Here is a 21,833-nt window from a genome sequence, read left to right on the forward strand (position 1 = left end):
TTTTGTTTTGCTGTATCAGCAGCACCTAGAAGTGCCTGTTATAGAGCAAGCACTAAATCAATATTTGTTAGTGAATGAAAGAATGGGTCACATGTACCAGACCTAATCCATTGGAGGTGGCTTGCTGGGGAGTGATGCTGAGGTGGGTTTTGAGGCCTCATCCAAGGGCAATAGGAAGGAATGCTGTGATCCCTTAGGGCTGTCTGCAATGGTAGGGGTGGCATCACAGTGGTACATGTACCCTATTAGCCATCCCTGATCTGGGTCCTCAATAGCCCCTTCAGTTACCAAAAAACATCTAGGAAGAGTCTAATTGTACCTGGAATGGGGCTGGGTTGTGTGTATAAGGGGTTCCAGCCCTTTGGAAGGTCACAGTTTTCATCCATCCCTCCATCCCTCCATCCATCCCCCCATCCATCCATCCATCCATCCATCCAATAAATATTTATTGAGTATCACTATGTATGAGAGACTCTGCTGAGGGCTGGTTATTCAGTGGTGACTACAACTGGTCCTGGCCCTATGTGGCTTCAGTGTGGTGAGGAGATTCAGAAGTTAGATTGCTGGAGATGAGCTGGGAGGCACCCATGGAAGAAAAAGAGTGGGGTGTTCAGAGAGCCAACCAGAGGAAACTAATTTAGATGTGGGGCCAGGTGAGGAAATGTGCCATGTGAACTGACACCTGAGAGCTGGGTCAGAGTTTGCCAGATGGTGAGGGCAGGTGAGAACCTTCCCAGAAGAGGGAAGGACACATCCTCCAGCCCCAAGGTAAGAAAACCCCGGGCTGTGTAAGGAATAGAGGAAGCCAGTGTACCAGTCTGTGTGCAGCACAGAGACTGTGGGCAGAGGGGGCTGAGGCTGCGGTGGAGGCAGGAGGCACAGCTCATAAAAGCCTTGTCAGCCATGTAAGTAGTCTGGATTTTATCCCACATTTTTAAAGTCAGCAAACATTCATTCATGTGTAGAGGACATATTGAAACAGAATTAAAAACCATAAATGAATACAGAGTTAGACGTCAGAGAATGTGCATTTTGTAAACATATCACTGTCCACTTTGCGTGTTGCTATGGGTAGAAATTCACCTGTAGGCACAGGTGGGGGTGAAGAGACTGGTTAGCTCCTGTTCTGGGTGTGCACACAGAGTCTCCCTTTAGGCTCTAGGATGCAGCTGATCTTAGCAGCTCCCGGTGCTGTTTGCATTCTGACTGGTGAATGGCTTAACACTCACTCGCAAGGATAAATGTGCTCAAACGTGGAACTTTTCATACGTGGTCCAGTTCAGTACGTGTGTGTGTGTGTCTGTGTGTGTCCCTCCCTCTGTCCTCTCAGGCACCAACGGTGGATAAGGACAGTGGACGAATTCTGCAGCATCTTGAGCTTTTCTTCCTCATAACTTCTTTAGTGCAGAGGCTTCCGTCCTTGTCCAGCTAGAGCCATGTGGTGCCACCTGCCACACTGTTTGACTTCTCTGTGTGTCTGAGCCTTTTGAAACTAAAGGTGAGTAGGTGAGCGTGATGATAATCTTTAGCCCAGCCCTACCTCTCAGGATGAGCAAGATGCTGTGAACAGCAACAGTGAGCTCTCAAGTGTGCAGTGACTGGAGGAGCAGAGGAAAGCACACATAAATGAAGAGGGGCAGACGGTCTGAATTAACGTCTCCTGGGCTGTGGGGTGTGAGCAGATGCACATGCTCACAGCCGGGCTCACTCTCCCTCTTTGTTTCTGGTCTGTGCTCTTCCTGCTGACTTGTCCTACCAGTGGCAGGGAGAGGCCTTTTTAGGTCACTCGGATAAGTGACTCATGGATAATCAAGGTTATATTGCTTCTACCTCATATTGTTACACTTTTTCCTTGGTCTTTGGGGCCATTAGATCTCCTACTGTTTGTGTGACGTTGGGCATGTTAGTAAAACTTTCTGTGCCTTGGTTTCTTTGCCTGTAAAATGGGGACAGTACCATGTATCTGTCCATGATACATGTCATTATAGCCTTGGTTCCTTGCATCCCCGGAAGGAACATGATTTCAATGCAGAAAAGAAACAAATCAGTCCTCAGATCACACTGCTGTGCCCCTCTGGAGGAGAGAGGCAGAGGGAGCCGGGGGGAAAAAAGAAGTAAGAAAAGAGGAATCTCAGTGAACCCCTCAGATTGTGACAAGGAGGCCAAAGCGAGCTTTGATGAGAACCACATTTGAGTCCTGGAATAAAAAATAAGAGCAACGTGCTTTAAAAATTATTTATGATTTTAAGCACATGAAAGGCATATCATGTACCCAGGGAGGGCATAATGGGGAACAGCTGGCTAACATGTGTCTTGCTGTTTCTGAGGATGTTCATAATTCTCTGATGTCCAAGAATAACTGTAATAACGATGCCGCCGCTGATTGTATTAATAATAATAATAAAGAGGATTGGGGTACCTTTCCTGGATGCCATGGAACACAAGAGAAGAGCCCAGGCTGCGGGTTTGGTGGAGGCCGAAAGGGAGCTCCCGCCTGCTTCCGTCTCAGGACAGATCATGGTGCCCTTCCCAGGGTGGAAGGTTTAAGGAAAGAGCCCTGGATGGGGGAGTCAGGAAACCTGGGTTCCAGGCCTGGTTTCACCACTGCCTTTGGCAATTCCCTGCCCCTCGGAGTCTCAGTTTTCTCATCTGTAAAATAGAGGTGCTAATACTACTTGGCAGGCACACCTTACAGAGTTTTCACGGACCCCGATGAAATGGCACGTGTGGAAGTGCTGGATACATAGCAGAATATATATATTCTGAACGTGGAAAGGCTCATCACCATCTTTGCACTTCTCCAGCACTTGGCACAATCAACCACCAAGCTCAGCGCCTGGCATCTAGGAGATGCCTAGAAATGTTTGTGCTGCGAATGAATGTTTCTTTTTCATTAAATGTTTAAATCCATAGAATGTGAGACTTGGAGAGTACTTGAAAAGCCATTTCATCCAGTTATCTCTTTTATGATTTGTTAAGCAGGTCTGGAGCAGTGCTCAGTCGAGGGCTAATTATCCCCCACTACTCAGCTGACCTGAGTATTCTCCCCCATGCCCTGTGAATGATGAGATTTTCCATTCTGGCTGGTAGGAATAGGTGCTATTCCCAACCCTTTCAGATGGTTCTTTCTCTAGTCTTGGGTAGTTTCCTCACACCCATGCTGCTTAGTACTCCAGAGGGACCCTCTGCAGATCTCTGGGTAAGCTCTCTCCTCTTGGGTGCTCTGTCCCTTGAACTCTAGGTGCCTTGGTCTCCCCAGACTTAGAGCTCTGTCTCCTCAGCTCAGGAAGCTGGCCTGATTTCCCCTTCGCCTGTGGCCCAGAGCCTCTCCCAAGGCAGTGAGCTGGAGCAGTCATGGGACTCATCCTGCTTGCTCCTGTCTGTCAGGCGCTCTTTGTTGCCTGAAGTCCAGTATCTTGAAAGCCACTGTCGTAGAATGTTGGGGCTGCTATAACCAAAAACCAAAGACTGGGTAGCTCATAAAACAGTAGAAATTTATTTCTCACAGTTCTGGAGGCTGGAGGTCTGAGTCCAGGGTACCAGCGTGGTTGGGTGTGGGCCCTCTTCTTGGTTCATAGCTGGCACTTTCTCTCTGTGTCCTTACATAGTGGAGGAGGCTCGGGAGCTCTGTGAGGTCTTTCTTATAAGAGCACTAATCCCGTTCATGAGGCCACCACCCTCATGACCTAATCACCTCCCAAAGGCCCCACCTTCCAATACCATCACATTGGGCATTAGGTAAGATATGAATTTTGGGGAAACACAAACATCAGACCACAGCAATCATTATTTCATGTTTTCTGTCTGAGTGTTGTCTGGTTGTTTCAAGTGGGGTAAATATGGTCCCTATTACTCCATCATAGTGAGAAGTGGCAGTTCCCTAGTTCTCTCTTTAGAAATGAAGAAACAGAGAGGGGGAGTGACTTGCCCAAAGTCACGCAGCTAGTTAGTGTCAGCAAGGACCAGCACCCAGATCATTCACTCAGTTGACATTGCTGTGTTCCTACTATGAGCCAGGCATGCAGGGCCTGGCTCCTGCTCTCCAGAAGTCCACAGTCTGTTACCCAGGTATTTGTTCACAGGGTGGTAAGGAAGTGTGGCGGGAAATGAGTGGCCAAAGAAGATTTCCTGGGAAAGCTGATACTGAGCCTAGTGGTGAAGGAGGAGAAGGAGTAAGCTAGGTGAAAAAGGAGGGAAGAAATTCCAGGAATAGGTACAGCCTTAGCAAAGTCATGGAGGTAGGAAGCAGGTCCTTTGTCTTCCAAGCTTAGTGTACATGGTGTGTGCTACGGGGCCTCCCACTCATGTTTTATTGTGGGTATGTGTCTGTCCATCCTCACAGAGTCCCCGAAGTCCAGGAAATCTCTTTCCAACATAAGTCGGCTGTAATATTTCAACCTGGGTGTGTTGTGTTGGGTCTTGGTCAGGGCTGTGGAGGGGATGTTACCTTGAGGTTTCTGGTGGGACTCTCGCCTTCTACACCTTTTACATTTTTCCTGGAGGCAGACGATATTGCTTTCAGTGATTTGGAGCACGCATCAAGAAACAGTCAAAATTTGTCCTGGTCCCGTTCCTTGTCCCTCTAAAGACATACCACAGGAACCCACTCCCTTTAACCTGTTTCTCTAAGTGAGCTCTACCAGATCCACTGCCAAGATGAGGGTCAAGGATTGCTTGGAGGTGTTCAGCTAACCTTCTGCCAGAACAGGGCCCTGAGACAATCACTGGGTTATTACTGTGCGCCAACTGAATACAGGCATTCCTGGCCTCTGCCAGGGCTGGCCTCCTGAGTGCCTTCGCAGTTGGTGGGGACGGGAAGGGAAGCCTGCCAGCCAGCCAGAGGCTTCAGGCTTTTGGCTTCCTTCTCCACCTTGTTTGTTTCTCCCAAGGCCTGTTACCTGATGGTTGTTCTGTCCCCAGCCTGGGCTCCTCCCGACAGCAACTGCTGTCATTTGTGCTGGCTCCCCGGAGATTTATCATTCACTCATTCATTCACTCACAGATAGGGAACAGTTTTAACAGTATCCTGTCTTCATGGAGACTGTGGTTTGATGGGCAGCTGGACACTAATCAAATAATCACTCAAATAAATGTCAAATTATAACTGTGATAAGTGCTCTGAAGGAGAGGAATTTGGGCCCATGAACTACTGTGAAGGTGGGACCTGACCTTGTCTGGAAGCCAGGAAAAACTTCCCTCAGGAGGCGACAATTGAGTGAGACCTCAAGTGTGAACAGAAGTTGGTGAAGGGGGAGGTGGGAGACAAAGAGTGTAGAGTGTCAGCACATTGGAAAGACTAAAAGAAAGCCAGCGACTGGGGGCAGTGAGCGAGGGACTTACTAAGTGGAGACTTCTGCAGGGTCCCATGGGCTGTGTGAGGAAGTTTGACCTTTATCATTTGACCAATGAGCAACCGTTGAAGGCTTTTTTGCAGGGAGATGACATGATCAGATTTTTGCTTCAGAAACATACTCTGGCTCCAGTTTGGAGACTGAATTAGAGGTGGGCAAGGGTAGGCTTAGCAGATGAAACACAGGATGCCCAGTTAAATTCAAATTTCAGAGCAATAATCAATACTTTTTAGTATAATTCTGTCACACATACTGCAAGGGACATAGACTAAAAAATTATTGCTGTCCTTATATAATTTTTTAGTATAAGTATGTCCCAAATATTGCATGGGAAATACTCATACTAAAAATTATTCATTGCTTATCTGAAATTGAAGTTTAACTGGACATCTTGTATTTTTATTTGTTAAGTATGGCAACCCTAAGCAAGAGAAGATGGGGGGAGACCAGTTATTGCTGCAGTTGAAGGCTCTTTAGACTAGGAAGCCAGAGGTGGAAATGGAGAGAAGTGAACAAAGAAAAAATACCCTTGGTTGGCCCAGGGTTGTCATTCCAAGGCATCTGCAAGACAGAGTCCATCAGCTTCTCTCCTGCTCTGAAACTTTAACTTCCATGCATATGCCATTTAAAGACACACGGTTATGGATAGGATTAACACACCACAGTCTCAGGGCAGGGCATGTGCCTGGTCAGAACCTGCCCTGAATGACTGTGAGACACTGTGCTGGGATGGGGTGAGGGGGTCATCTTTCTGTCCCCATCCCTCCAGGCCCAGAGATGCCTGAGAAGTGAGCTCCTTGCGTCACGGTGACGCATGTGCGAAGGAGAGATTTGGCAGGATGGTCAAGAGCACGTGACAATAGAGGCATTATTGTAAGCTGCACACTGTTTTTCTCCCGAGATAACTCGTGCTTTAGTGAATAGAGCAGCAGAGTACAGCAGGCAAGGACACAGGCTTTGCCGGGGGTTCAAAAGCTCCGGCACTCATTACCTGGTTTACACTATCTGTGTGATCTTGTCTGTGATACGTAACTCCTCTTGGTTTGCAGCATATCTTTAATATTAGTGCTAATACACCTCAAGAACAGGCGCCTAGGAGATGCTTACTAAATGGTATGTGCTCCAAGAAATAAACAATCCGCTTGTTTCAGAAAGCTGCTCATTCTTCTTCTTATACGATCACACTTGACCATCTTCTCAGTTCACAGCTGTGGTAGTGTCCTTGTTCACACCCCATGCTGATTTCCCACTGCCTTGTGCAGTAGGATCTCCGTGCACTGGTCTCAGTTTGCCTTTCTGCCATGACTGTCACTATTTCCCCATCAGAGCCCTGTGCTCCAAAGAAAGCAGGACATTGAACCTTTCTTAAACTCAGCTTGAACTTTTCTACTTTTTTGTTGGCCTGGAATGTCTTTGCCTATATCTGTTCAAGCCTTATGCGTCACAAGTTATTGATAAGGTAATGTTAATAGAAGTATAATTAAACAAGATAAAGCATGTGTAGAAAATAAAATAAATGCCCATCACTAGAAAAATAACTAAACAAATTAGGATTCACGTCTAATGTGTAATATTATGCATTTGTTAAAGTAGCTATGCATGAACTGACTTGGAAAGATATTTATCTATGATATATTTTTAAGTTGAAAAAGCAAATTGTAGAGCACTATGTGCAGTATGATCACGGTAGTGTTTAGAAAGGGATTTGGTTATACATGTCTACAAAGAGTCAGGATAAACCATACTCCAAATTGTGAATAGAGATTTCCTCTGGAGCGGAGGGTGGGATTGGGTTGGTAGTGAAAGGAAACTGTTAACATTTAGTTAATATACTTTTATGGTTTTGGTTTCCTTGTTTACTATAACTGTGTTAATTTTGTAATTAAAATTAAATCAAAATGCATAGAAAAATTTATTAGAAGAAACCAATAAACTGTGGTTATATTTCAGTTACTAGGTTGGGGAGGTTCTTCCCCTGCCCCAACTTACCATTATTTTATTAGAGAACAAAATGATAACAAAAGAAGGTTACCTTTTTGTTAAAATCCAACAGAAATGCTACTCCCTCTATGAAACATTCTTCTGATTCCTAAGCTGGATGTGCTATTCCCTTTCTTTGAACTCTGAAAGCACTTAGTGTGTCTTTTGTGGCATGCATCTCTGTCTATTTTGTAAATATTTCCTACATGTTTTCCGTCTCTCTAGATTTAAGCAATTTGCAGATATCATCATAGAGAAGAAAACTGGCTGTCAAGTCAGCAGATCTGGATGTCGGCTCTTGTTCTGGTTATTTATTGCAACATGACAAATTAGCCAAACTTAGTAGCTTAAAGCACAGTCATTTTATTCTGTCTTATGATTTTTTGGTCAGGAACTTGAGCAGAGCTGAGCTGGGTAATTCTTCTGCTCTATGCAGTGTCGACTGAAGTCACTTGGTGGTGTTTATCTTGGGGTTGAGCTGGACAAGAGGGTCCAAAAAGGCTTCCCTCACATGCCTGACGCTTGGCAGGGCAGCTGGAAGGCTGGGTTCAGCCTAGTCCTTTCCCTTTCTGAGTCTTCTAAGCATCTCTCTATGGACTTCTTATAGGGGGCTCAGGGCTTCAAGAGACCAAGCCAGAAGCTGCCCATCTTCTTAAAGGATGGAACAGGCACAGTGTCATTTCTGTTGTACTGGGAAAGCTGCCCAGAGCCCACCCAGATTCAAGTGGGTAGAAACAGAGATGCCACCTCTGGAAAGGAGAATTAGTGTAAAAAATCTGTGGCCATCACTAATCCATTACAGCTTAGCTATGAAAAGTACATCTGTGTCTCAGTGACTACATCTGTAAATTAGAAAGACCAAAAGCTATAATGTATGCAAAAGCACTCTGTGCCTTATAAAAAGCTATATGTACTATAAATATCAACAGTTATCTTGGTACTAGCTCTACGCCTTATTCAAGGCAGATACTCATTAGATGTTTAATACTTTGAAAGCAGACTCGTTTATCAGATATTTTGTAAGAGGAACACACAAAGAAAGTGAACCTGGATGATCACGTAGGGGCATGGCATAGTTGTAGAGTACAGACTGTGGATTAGGTTGACATGAGTTAAATCCAACCTGTTACCCAGTTACTATCTGTGTGACCTTTGTTGACTCATCTCACCTTTCTGAGCCTTAATTTCCTCATCATAATATGAGGATAATATTATCTACCTAGTTAGGTTGCTACGAGTATTGGAGCTAATTTATGTAAAGCACTTAGTATGGTGACTGCCACATAGTAGGTCTTCTGTTTCACTTAACATGATAGAACAAAATCATATAGAAAGTTTGGACTTCTCACTTATTTCTCTACACTGGTCACCTCTATTCACACAAATAATTGAGAGAGGGTCCAGGGCCCACGTCCTTGTGAAAGCAATGGGGAAAGGGAAGGACTCTACCTCTTGTTTCTCCTGGTCTCCCTCTCTCCCCAGTGTTCCCCTCTGGGGGATCTATGCCCCATGCAGCTTTGGCTGTGAAGTCATTCCTCTCTGAGTGTTGGGTGTGGCCTCCTTTTCAGACCTATGGCTTTGCTTTCATAGATGTACGAGATCAAATCGGAAGGCAGCATTGCAAAGAAGTTCAACGAGATCCTGCAGAGGCTGAGCTCTCCCCTGAAGCCCAGAGTTCCAGACCACAGTAACAACAGGATGAAAAACCTCTCCTACCCATTCTCCAGGGAGAAAATGTACCTGTGAGTATTGGACATGGGGGGGTTCGGATGTGAGAGAGCATGGGAAGGAAAATCAAACCCACTTAGTGCCTCAACTCACAAAATGAGTGCCCCAGCGCCTGGGAGAGAGGGGAGGAAGCATGCTCTGATGGTGAAATATTCTGTATCTGCTTTCTGAATCCCCTTCTCAAACTGATATTATCCCAAATAGCCCCCAAATATTTGTCCAGTGGCTTATGGGGAAACTTGTCACTTCAGTCATTTTTCACAATGGGTGGAGAATCAGGGAGCAGACAACCACATACTTTGGGACTCTGAGAAAAATGGTCAAATACCTGTTTACCTTCTGGGGGAAAGCTTTCTGCCCAGTTCCCAGTCTAATAGGGTCTCAACAAATTGTGGTAAATTAGAGAGAAGATAGAAGTTCTGGATTTCTATACTCTCAGTTGCCTACTCATGCACTCATTGCCTCTAAGGAGACCCCCTCCCCACCCCACCCAGCACAGGGAATAAGAGCTCTTCACAGGGATGGCCATTTGCGAAACCTTTGGAAGGGGGTGTCATGGTTGGGAAGTGGGAGATGCAGCAGCCAAGCATTCATTCTGTTTTAGGAGCTAATGAGAAAATATAAGACTGTCAGGAGTGAGCAGAGAATCAAGGGAGAGACAGAAAGGAAGGGGCACAGAAAGACAGAGAAGATATAAGGATCTGTCCCTTTGAGGAGATGGCATTCATGGAGCCGTGTTTCTGCTGTTCCTTGGAGAATATCTCCTACCCATCTTTGCCATGTTAGATAAAAATTCTATACGCATGTATATGATGTATCTTTTGCTTGTATTCTCTCATTGAATCCTTACCCCCTAAAGATTCTGGTACCAATTCTGGTCACCAATTCCAACGTGTGTGAGAGTTTCCCACACCACCAAGAAATTCTCTGACACCAGCTGGATGTCCTACAATTCAGCTCAATTCTGACACTATCTACCTGGAGAGAGAATAAAATTTCCAGTTTGAGGGCTCAGTGTCACAAGACCGCCCTCCACTTCAGACACCAATCACAAGTCCAGGTTGTTACCTGTGCTTCTGGTCGACTGGCTATAAATCAGAGGTTCCCACAGCCCCCTCCTTGGGTTCAGTTAATTTGCTAGAGCAGCTCACAGAACTCAGGAAACCAATTTACTCACTGGATTGCTGGTTTATTACAAAGGGTATTAAAGGATACGAATCAACAGCCAGATGAAGAGATAAGTAGAGCAAGACCCCAAACAAAGGAGTTTCTGTTCCTGTGGAGTTTGGGTTCCAGCACAGTGGCATGTGGAAGCGTTCTGGTTCACCAAGCTGGAAGCTCTCCAAATCGCCTCCTTTTGAGTTTTTATGGAGGCTTCATTATGTAGGCATGGTTGATTAAATCATTGGCTATTGGTGATTGATTCAAACTCCAGCCCCTCTCCCCTCCCCAGAAACCAGAGGGTGGGATTGGAAGTTCCAACCCTCTTTTCATGGTTGGTCCCCCTGACAACCAGCCCCCCCATCTTTAGATGCTTTCCAAAAGTCACCTCATTGACATAAACCCAGTCGTGATAGAAAGAGGCTTGTTATGAATAAAAAGACATCCATTTCATCTTTATGGCTCTGAAGTGATTTCAGGAACCGAGGACAAGAGACCAAATATTATAACAAATATGCTTCCATTGCTCTTATCGCTCAGGAAATTCCAAGGGTTTTGGGAACTGTGAGCCAGGAACTGTGGATGAAGACCAAAATACACATTTATTATAAATCACAATATCACACCCCTTGTAAGATAGCTAGCCATCCAGACATAACCATCTCTTTATTACAGAGAGGAAACCAAGGTCCAGGGTCTGTCCAAGGTCACACAGCCTTAAGTGGCTGAGCTGGGACTGGCATGTTGATCTCCTGGCCTGCTGTTCTGTTTGCACTCTGTGCTTTTTCCATGCTTCCCCTTCCCGGGTCTTTCTTCATGCCAGTGCTGGCATCTGAACTGCCACCTCCCAAAACATCTCCATTGATTCATCTTCTGCGATCCTTCAAGTCCAGTTTCTAAACACTTTCTCGTGAAGAATCTTCTGTTCTCCCAACCCAAATATGCTCTCCATCCTCTGAGTTTTGATAGCAATGGTCTACACAGTATCATGTTCTAGTCTGCGTCAGTTATTTGGAAACACACATACCCCAGTGACTGGGCTCCTGGGGAGCTGGGAGCATGTTTCATGGATCTGTGTGTCCACTAGCACAGTGTCCTAAGTACAGTTAATTCTACACACGTGTTTTTTTGAGTGAACGAGCAATATTTAAAATTTAGAACAGACACAGGTTTTGCGTAATTAGGAGTTTGGTATCAAATTGATGTGATAACATTAAATGAAATTTTGAAAAACAAAGCGTTACAATCTCAACACCCTGAAACTACCCTTTTTTGTTGTTGTTGTATCTTTACTGTCTTTTTCCACGCACAGAATCCTTTTTACATACTTTCACTTTTAAAATTTATCGTAGTATAATATTTATCATTGTCTGAAAATTTTCTGTTTATAAAGTTTCATAATTATAATTTTCAATGGCTGCATGAAAATTTATTGTATAGATTTTGGAATTGCATCTTATCTCCATAATCTTTATTGTAAGTAACTTTCTAATGAACATTTTTATTTGTGGAACTTTTTTTTCTTCTGTTGAATTTATTTGCCTATGATACATTTCTGTGAGAAGTTTTCAGAATTACTGGGTCAAAAGTGTATAAACATTGTGTGTGTGAGTGAGTGTGTCTTACATGTCTTGCTATGTTTCTTTCTAGACGTTTGCTCTGGGCCTGGGGTGACAGTGTCCTCAGGACAAGGGTAATGAAATGAGTTGACCTTCTGCTTTCTTGGTGTCTCCAGGTACAATATCCAGGACAAAGACACCTTCTTTGATAATGCCACCCGTAGCCGCATTGTAAGTAAACAGGTTGACCAAGTGCTTAACCATGTGTGGTGGGCTCAGGAAGCGGTGGGGGAGGGCTAGGTACCCAGTTTGGCAGGGCGTTCCTTTGCCTTTCCTGCTACCTCCTGTTGTCATTTGCTTGGAGTTGCCTAGCAACTGAGAGGCTATCCAGGAGCTTGCCAATCCTAGCAGCAAAGGAAAGAGCAAACAACTGCCTTCATTCGCAGTTGAGAGGAGTGTCTTCTCTTTAGGGTTCTCCATCCAGGCCCTGCCTGGAATTGCAAAAACAAGGAATGTCAGAGCTGGTGGGGACTTTCAGCTAGTCAGGTGACCCCATGCTTTACAGCTGAGGAAATTGAAGCTCTGAGAAGCAATGAAATGAAAAAGAAATTTATACAGTTGTTAGTGTCTGAATGAGAACTCATTGCTGAGCCATTGTGTTTCCTTCTTTTACCCCGAAAAGAGTCCTGTGTGTTATATCACAAGGAATGCTACAGCTAACCAGTTTGTCGGAGAATATGATTTCCAGCCCATTCAATAGAAAGCTAGCAGTCACGACCATAGCCATTCTTCTACAGTCTTTTTGCCTTTTGACAGTCTGAATTTTGCAGGATGATTGATTCCAATGAGAATCTGTATATGGCCTGTGTCCCTATGGCCCCAGTCTGAGCTGCAGGGTATATACAGTCGCTGATCAATTTAGTCTCTACCCACCTAGAGATCATTCAGCCTGTGGACAGAGGAGAGAAAGGGGCCCAAGGAAGGCTGGACACTTAACTCGTGCCACAGTGAAACATGGCAGTGTGTTTCCATTGATCCCTAGGAAAGAACTTAAATTATAACAGGAGGAGGAATAAGGGTTAGGTAACTAGAAGGACATCTCAGTCAATAGGGTGATAAGAAGGGAAAGAAGGATAAGAAGAGACAGGACTAGCGGAAGCTACAGAACATTTCCAAGGCATACTGCAAACATGGCCTTGACTCTTTGCTTGTAGGATAGATACGAAAACACCTCAGATCCCTTGGCCTAGCGTTTTAGGAAGGTTTCAGATGGGCATATGATTTTTTTTTGTCTTCCTATGGGAGAAGGTGTAACCTTCCCATTTTCTTGGTTGATGCTACCACAAGCCATTTAAATCTCCCTGTGGCTTGGGTCCCACGTCTGTGAGGGAGTTATAGGGTGTTGTGGAGATTACCTAATAATTGCAAAGTGCTTGTAAAATAATACAATGCCATATAATTCTGTTCCTAATTATTATTGCTGTTAAATTACTGCCCTGTGTTATAAATGAATTAAACATTCTTGGGCCCCATTCTGCTGGAAGTTATTTACCACTCTCTCTAGATCTGTGGCTGGAATATGGGAGTGTGAATGATGACAGAACAACACATCTTCTCTCATTAGTCTCTCTTTCTGGAAGCTTCTTCCTTCCCCTCCTTCTCTTTTCACCCCACACTCTGAGAAGGAGTAGAAAAGAGCCTTGAGTTTTATCTTGAGGTCTACTTTGCCCTGGACTTTTGTCTAAGGACCTTTCCCACATCTGTGAACGTCTTCCCTGTGTCCCCTTCTTTATGAGTGTCTGAGCAGCGCAGCTGTTTGTCCCAGAGCAGATTTCCTTGCTGGGCACAGTCTGGGCCGCATTGGAGGGCACTAGCTGGCCAGCACGTTTGTGCTGGCCCACCGTGTCCCTGTTTCCTCTGCAGGGAGTACTCTCAGCACCCCTCCCTCTCGTGTGAGTGACGCAGTCACCTGCAAGCCCCATAGTCCAAAGGTTTGTTGGCCTATTTAGGCATGCAGTAGTCATTGAGCAGGCAGCCTGCTGTGTGCCCAGGATATGCTCTGGGACATGGAGACTTGAGGAAGTGTCTGACATGCTCTGATTGGAGAGGCAAGATGAAAACTCAGGAAAAAGCAGAGAAATAACAGTACCAATGATCAAGATGTAGGTGACCCTTTTCCAGTTTACAAAGTGCTTTTATAGATCTTCAAAGCAGCTCTGTGAGATAGCTTCATTACAGAGGAGGCAGCGGACCCTCAGGACCCTCAGAGAGCTTGCTCAGGACCCCTTGGCTAGAAGCCAGGACTAGAAGTGATTCATCTGCCTCCACATCCTGAGCTTTCCCCAGTGTGGCACTAATCAGGGCTGGTGGAGAGGGCAGTCTCCTCCCTGTTTTCCCGACATCCCCGTCCCAGGCCCCAACCAGCTGCTCCTCCCTAGCCCTCCAGAGGCTGTGAGGGTCTGGGATTCCTGGTGTGTTTTCCTTACCTCCTGTAGCTGCAGTCAATGTATAGCCTTTTCCTTCTTTATTTTTTCAGGGTGTGGTGAAGGGGGGAGTGCGTCTGGTTCTCTGTTTCCTCAAAGCACTCAAGTTTGAATGGGTTTGGTGTGCAGTCCATGAGCTCGGCACATGCTTGTCTTCTTCCTCCCTCCAAATGGGTCCACCGCCTGGTCCACCGCCTGCCCCGCGGGCTGGTGGCACACGTGGTCAAGGCACTCACATCCCTGCTGTCGTCTGTTTCAGGTGCACGAGATCCTGAAGCGCACGGCCTGTTCTCGAGCCAACAACACAATGGGTAAGAACCGCTTCCCCCGCCTGTGGGCCAAGTGCTGGTGGGGCGCCACGGGGCCAGAACTGTCCTTTCAAAGCTCGCTTGGTGGGCAGCAAAGAACAAAACAGACGCCCCGTGTTGGGGGGAGGAGGCTGCTTCCACTGAGGCTCCCTCCAGGAGCAGTGGGCGCCCTGTTTGCTGGGGGCCGGGGCTGCTCCCGAGACTTCTTTAACTTCTCCCAGACCTGCATCCCGGGTCTCCTGTCTGTTCTTTCCTTTCCCTGAAGTGCCTACGTCTTTCCCTTTGTCTTGGTAGTTCAGCGGCTCCTCTCTCTTTACACCCTCTCCAAAAGTTTCTGATAATCACCCCAAATAGGGCAGGTTATTTATTTATTTGATTTTTAAGAAGAAAGGCACCTTAGAGGTCCTTTAGTCCAACTCCCTCACTTTATGTATGAGGAAACTCCCCCCCAAGAGGGTGAATGACTTGTCTAAGGCCACAAGTTGGTCTGAATGCACCTCTTCTCAGTTCAGCATTCTTGTCATCAAATCTGGCTGAATCAGTTTGCCTTGTGGTTTGGTTTTTAAATTTGAGGGTATTTGTCTTTGAAGCAGGAACCTCAGCATTTGGGAGCCTGCCGTATAAGACGGGCAGTCCAGATGCTGACAGATTGTTTAGAAGACACACGTGATAGCAGAGGTACAAATGTGAGCTTACGTTCACAGCCACATATCCTTCCCACAGGAATCACTCTGCAGGTTGAACTCTCGTTCCATCACTCCAAATGGCTTTCGAAACGTTTGAGAGGACTTCCTTCAGAATACGCTCCGTGGTGGCAAATCTTTGGCTTTTGAGGCAGCTTTGAGTTGAAAAGAGTCCAAAGTCTCTAGAGGCAAGTCTAGTGAATAAAGTAGGCAATCAAGCTGAGGAATAATAATAGTGATGGCAGTAATAGAAGCTAATACTGGAGAGTTTATTGTATGGCTCATAAGCGCCCTCAGTACCAAGGGAATGGTACTGAAGAAGGAATCAGAACGGGTTTTGTATAGTGATAGTTTTTTCAGAATAGAGCAGAACCTCTCAAGGGGGCAGTTATGTATGGCTCTGTTTGCTTTGATGTATTCATCTTCCTACAAAATTCCAAATAACACTCCAATTTTTAAAAATCAAACCTTGTGTGTGATGTTATTTGTCTGGAGCATGGTGCTGATGAGGCGAGGACATGAGTGAGTGAGGTAATTGATTAGCCCAGCTCAGTTCCACAGAACAGACTAAAGCTCTCACTTTGAGCAGCTGTTTGTCCTTGGTTACGAGGACAACCAGAGGAGTCAAGAGATCTTAGAATGTATTTTGTAATTTCTCATGGCCTTTATCAAAGTTCGTGAATTTACCCTCACTTCTTGACCAGTTCATGCCTCAATTCCCTTAATCTGCCTTTTATCCTCTCACGCCCTCCCCAATTTGACCAAAACTGCTCCCTCAGATGTCGTAGGCGACTTCTTGCTTCCCACATGTCATGGCCTTTTGCTCAGTCTTCATCTTCCTTAGCTTCCTACATCCTTCCAAACCTTCTTTACTGAACCTCTGTCTTCTGAAGCTGATATCCAGGAAGGTGCTGCTGATCTGCTGATCTGTTGTCATTCTGTTTCTACCTCACGGACCACACTTTCTTTGTTTCCTCTTCCTTCTCCCACATTTTAGATGTTGCCTTCTCCATGTTCCTTTGGCCGCCTTCTTCTCCATATAGATGGCTTGCAACCATGTATTTCTCTTTCCTGCTTCTCTCACCAATTCCAGCCCAGCATGTCCCACTGCTGGGTGGATACCTCCACAGAGATGTTCACCAGAACTTTAAAAGCAATATATCAGTATGTCCATTTCTATCTCATTGCCCCCCTCTCTCTCCTTCTCTCTCCTGCTTCTCTTCCTCTTAATGTGACTACTATCCTCTCTATTTTTGCTCATGTTGTTCCTTTTGCCTAACTTTCCGTCCCCCAGTCTCACCCATGCCCATCCCCAGACCAAACATCGCTGTCTCACAGGTTCTCCCTTAATCCTGTCTCCTCACAACTTCCATCGAACGCAATCTCTGTCTTGTTGATTATCTACGTCCGTGGCTCAGACTCCCAAGACAGTCCTTGAGATGTGTTTGAATAATCTTTTATGCCCCAGTGCACCTAGCTCTCTGCCTTGCACATTCTAGTCAGTCGACTTTGTTTGGTGAATTAATTAGACATGCTTGGCCTGCTAGTCCCACAGCAGTTACTAGTGAGTTCCTAACTGCATGTGTCTATGGATAAATGACTTAATTTCCCTGCGACCCAATTTCTTTTTATGTAAAGTGGGGATAATAATATCTATCTTGCAGAGTTTTTTGTAAAGATTAAATAGGAAGCTGTTAGTTTGTTTTATAAACTGGAAAGTCCTTAAAAACTAAAGTTTATTTTGGAGGACAGTCTCTAGGTTGTTGAAAAGTCATTAGAAACACTCTGCCTTAACATTGAATTTTTTTTTCTTTGAGGGTCTGAGTGTTTTTGTGATGTCCCCAAGTCAAACATCGTAAGGATTTTGTTGTTGTTGTTGAGTAGTTTTCAAAAATTTCTCTCTTTTTTGACATTCAGAAAACATTTATTGAGCACCTGCTATGTGTCAAGTGATGTGATAGAAACCAAGAGATGCCGAGATGAATTTGACCTAATTTCTACCATTGAAGGGCTCTTAGTTTAGCCATGAAGACAGACACGAAAACAGATAATTATGAAGTAGTCTGGTTGGTACAATAATAGAGACATGTGCAGAGTGCAAAAGGACACAGAGGAGGAAGCAGTTAACTTCCATGTATGTGTCTAAGTATCAACATAAATTATCTAATGTTAGTTTCATAGTTCCAAGGGAAAATAGGTATGTCAGTAATTATCTTCAGTTACAAATGGGTACAAAGAGGATAAGTGACTTGTCCAGGGTCACATACTGGGTCACTGTCAGAATCAGGTCTAGAACTTGGGTTCCCTTGTTCCAGTCATATTTCCATTACCTTTGGGATGCTACAAACTAGCATCAAATGCTACAAAGCTGCTGCTAATTTACTAGCTTTGTAACAAGGGACATATTACTGAGCTTCTCTACTTCCCAGCAGAAGAGAATCCTGAAGGCCAATTTTAAAGTTGTTTGACTTTGGGCTGGGAAAATCAAGTACCCTTTAATCTCTTTGGACAACTTACCATCTTACTTAGAAGATCAGAAAGACTTAGCATGTGATAACACTGTGAGCCCTCAAGAAAATATGGACCTTTGAGCCATGGGTCAATTTTGATTTTATTGCCCTTCTCTCCGGTTTATAGAGAAGCACAAATGGCTAGAAATGACTTAGATTCCTCCAGAGGATTGTTGCTTCATAAAAAGAAAACAAAAAGGGAGAACAGGACAGTGCTTAGAATTGTCTTCCAAGATATTTTTATCAATCCTTCACCCTTGGAGTTACCTTTTATGTGGTTGTTACTTTTGTGACCAACTTACAAAGCTTTATGCCCTTTCCCATTGTACCCAATTACAATAGAAATCAGAAGATGGAAAATATACTAAAGATAATAATAATTAAAAAATACTCCCATTTATTTAGTATTATCACTTTTTTCTTTGTAGAAAAAATATATATTTTTTCAATGCCTACTTTTGCAAAGCATTAAGCTGTATACAAGTTGTATGTATTGAATTATCTATGTTCTTGTCTTGTTCCACAAAATTTCTGAGTTGGCTTACAAGAAAAACAATAAAACAGCATAATATAAATAATAAATTTAAAAATAAGAACCAGGGAAAACGCAAATTAAAATAGAATGTCAAAACTAGCAGAAAAAAATAGCATACAAATATTCAAACCATAAAACCCTCTGGTTTCTGCAGTTGGGCTGCAAATTTGACCTTGAACCAGATTGAAAGGGGAATATAGTTACTGGTTTAGCCCTTGATGTCCTCAGCAACATCTTTTTTGTATAGAAATTTTTCTAAAATCTCTCACACTCTTCTCTGCCTTCTCATATAGAATAGATCAACATATATTCTCTATATAAATGCATATGCAACCTTTTCTGGATCAGGTTCATCATTAAGAACATAAGTTTTTTTATGTTTCTTCAAGGATTATCAAAGTATTGTTAGGGTTGTTTGCTCCAGAGTCTCTGATTTCTTGAATTTTGACTCTGGTAACCTCCCTCCCTGAGTTTTGCTATTTCAGTTTTGCTTTATTTTCTGAGAGACAGAAAAACAAGCTTATTACAATTTTGGGTAAAGAGACAGTGAAAATGCATTGAAGAAGAGTCTGAGGAATTCTGCTGTGGTTAAGGTACATAACACTAGGGAATGGGTTTTATGAGATCTAGATGCTTTTTCTTTCTTCTGGGTTCTCTGTTGTGAGAACTGAGATAACCAGATAAGAGATCTCTGTACACATACGTTATTAATGTAACCAAATAATGATGACGCCTTGCATGTGTGTAGTTGTATGCATTCCGAAGCACTTTCACACTCATTATCTTATTTGATCCTTTAAACTACCATGCAAAATAGGTTCAACAGATGTTAACTCATTTCACAACAGAGTACCCAACTGAGTACCCAAGGTTTGAGATTTTGAACTCAGGTTTCTTGGCTATTCTTCAGTGCTCTTTAAATTAATCAATTAATAGATGGATGAAGTTATTGAGAAAGGTTTCCCAGAGAGGTAGAAGCCAAGGTCTTCCCACTGTAACTTCCATTCATTCATTCAACAAGTATTTATTGAGCACCTACTATGTGTCATTCATATTCTAGAACTGGGAATAGAGTAGTCAATCAAACAGACACAACAGACACAAATCCCTGACCTTATGGGGCTTCCGTTTGAGGTGACATTTGGGGAGAAGAGGGACTAAGCCACATGGCTGTCTCACAAGAGAGATACATGCAAGGAAAGCAGGTAATACAAAAGACGTGATGGGAGCCACTCCAGAGATTCGGTTAGGGTCCCAACAGGAACAAATGACACACTGAAATTAGGATAAGTCAAGATGGGAATGTTAAGAGAGAGACCCTTTACAAAGGTGTGGATATGGAGTTGGGGATGGTGTAGTAATCTGGAATTAGTAGCAGTAGAGCTGTTACTATCTCTAGATCCATGAGGTGAGAGAGAGGTTACTGGAACACAGATGGACAGAATTGGGTAGAGGAGGCAGCATTGAGAGGAGCAGGTGACTGTTCAGGGAGGAGGACAGTTCTGTATAGTGTCCCATCTCCCTCTGACCTGCTGAACCCAGTAGAAAGCAAGAGAGCAAGGGAGCCCATTTATGTCAGATAGAGAAGGGGAGAGAGTGTGTCTAGAAGGGGCAGAAGGAAGATAGACACACCCAGCAAGGCTGGAGATGTGGTTGTCAGTTCAGTTCTGGGACGAACAAATTGAGAAACTTAGGTCAAGTCACATTCCTTCTCTGGGCCTGTTTCTCTCCTTACAACACAAAGGGGACCTTCAGTTTCTTGAAGCTTCTTTCTAGCTCCAGCATTTCCTAGACTTTGATTGAAAGGAGCAACATGGTCTCCTTTCCACAGGAGCCAACCAGACTCAGGGGACTGGCTTTCCTACAAGTTCACAGAGAGCAGGTCCCAGGGCCATAGCCAGGACATGAGGGTGCGCGATGTTCGTGGACCTCAAAGAGGGTGGAGTAGACAATTAAAGTGAACGGGAAAGTGAGAACAGGGAGGATTCAGGACTGCTGGCCAGGAGGGTTGGAAGAAAAGATTGTACTCCTACGTGGATCCTTTGCCTGTGACCATGGGCAATGTTGCTCAGGTTTGGTTACACACCACCAGCATCAGAATCACCTGGTGCAATTGTTAAAGCCCTGGCTATCCAGATCCCACCCTGGATTTGCTGAATCAGGATCTGTAGGGGCAAGGCTCCAAGATTTGCATTTTTAACAAGCTACCCAGGTGATTCTTGGGAACTCTAAAGTTAGGTAAAGATAAATATGGGATGGGTTGTCACAGGTCTTGACCTACTTAAGTCTGGGACTGTGAAGAGTCGTGCAGAGTGCTCTGCATTTGGTTTGACCATTGGTTTTCTGAAGTACCCAAAGATAACCAAGTCATCTCTGTGAAAGGCCTAATTTTTGTTGTTCTTTTTCTAACATTTGTTATATGGATTTTCTGTCTCTTTTAATGTCCTAGCCAGCAGTAGGGGCTCTTGGACTTTCTGTCTCCTTTTTTCTTTTCTTTTCTTTTTTTTCCTTTGGTGGGAGGAGAGGCAGGAGGGTAAAAATTAGCATAAGAGGGCAAAGAAAGGGGAACTGACCTTGAAAAAGGATGAGTGGATTGGCATTTGGTCTGTTAATTTTGGAGGTTTCTTCTATAACTTTCTTGGGTAACCTTCCGTAACTCAACCTTTCCCTCTTATTTACCCCTGGAAGTGAAGCATTACGGACTAATGCACACATGATGTTCAGAGAACCACACATGGGTTCTGCATGGTGGTAGTAGCATGTGAATGATCACTAACTTGGCCCAGCCCCATGATGTCCCTTTATTCAACATAACATAAGGTCAGTGGGCAGGGCCCTGTGAGTTTATCCCATCATGGAATGCCTTTAAAGTGCACTTTACAGTGGAAAGAAACCCAAGCCTCCTTGACCACGTCAGAAGAGGACAGACACATTTTCTACTCCTTCCTGTGGAACTTATTGCCTTTTCATGGACAGAAAGTTATAGATTGACAGAGCTTCATTTTCATAGATATTTTGGTGTCAGAGCATCATTTAAACAAATGTATGTTTTGGGCATCTCCCCTCCCCACTCAGGAGACAATGTCTTAATTATTTTGACCGAAGCCAGACCATGTTGTGTGTTGTAAACATCTGGTTTGTCATTCATCCAACTGAACTGGTTTATATTTTGTTAGAAGAAAAGGCTCAGGATTAAAGGCATTTAGGTAATTAAGCACATGTCAAGACAATTTGGTGATGGGTAAATATAGTCTCTGTTAAATGCACCGGCTGGGGACTCTGGTTTAGATTTACGTCCGGCTGGGGTACAGGGATGAAAGCAGAACGCCGGGCAGACTGGGACCTATTCTGCAGGGAATCAAAACCAAATGGGTTTTCAGGAGTTCAACACCATCCCTCTAAGTACCTGTGCCAATGGAGAAAAGTTTCCTTTGCGTTTGGCCTGGAGGGAATAGAGCCATAGTCCTGGTCACCCAGCGGTACTTGGAGATTTAATGAGACTCCCTTTGGGAGGCAGACCATAAACTGTGCCTTG

At 44.3% G+C, this 21,833-nt stretch overlaps 1 protein-coding gene across 1 annotated transcript in view; it reads left to right on the forward strand.

Moving 5' to 3' along the window:
* ANO2 (anoctamin 2) overlaps nucleotides 1-21,833 on the forward strand; it is a 323,597-nt gene that overhangs the window by 69,139 nt on the left and 232,625 nt on the right. The window contains exons 4-6 of the mRNA XM_058559006.1: nucleotides 8,922-9,073; nucleotides 11,956-12,010; nucleotides 14,522-14,573. Coding sequence (XP_058414989.1) covers nucleotides 8,922-9,073; nucleotides 11,956-12,010; nucleotides 14,522-14,573 — 259 coding nt within the window. The remainder of the gene's footprint in view (nucleotides 1-8,921; nucleotides 9,074-11,955; nucleotides 12,011-14,521; nucleotides 14,574-21,833) is intronic.

Source organism: Diceros bicornis, chromosome 17, assembly GCF_020826845.1.
Source record: "Diceros bicornis minor isolate mBicDic1 chromosome 17, mDicBic1.mat.cur, whole genome shotgun sequence".
Taxonomy (NCBI): domain Eukaryota; kingdom Metazoa; phylum Chordata; class Mammalia; order Perissodactyla; family Rhinocerotidae; genus Diceros; species Diceros bicornis.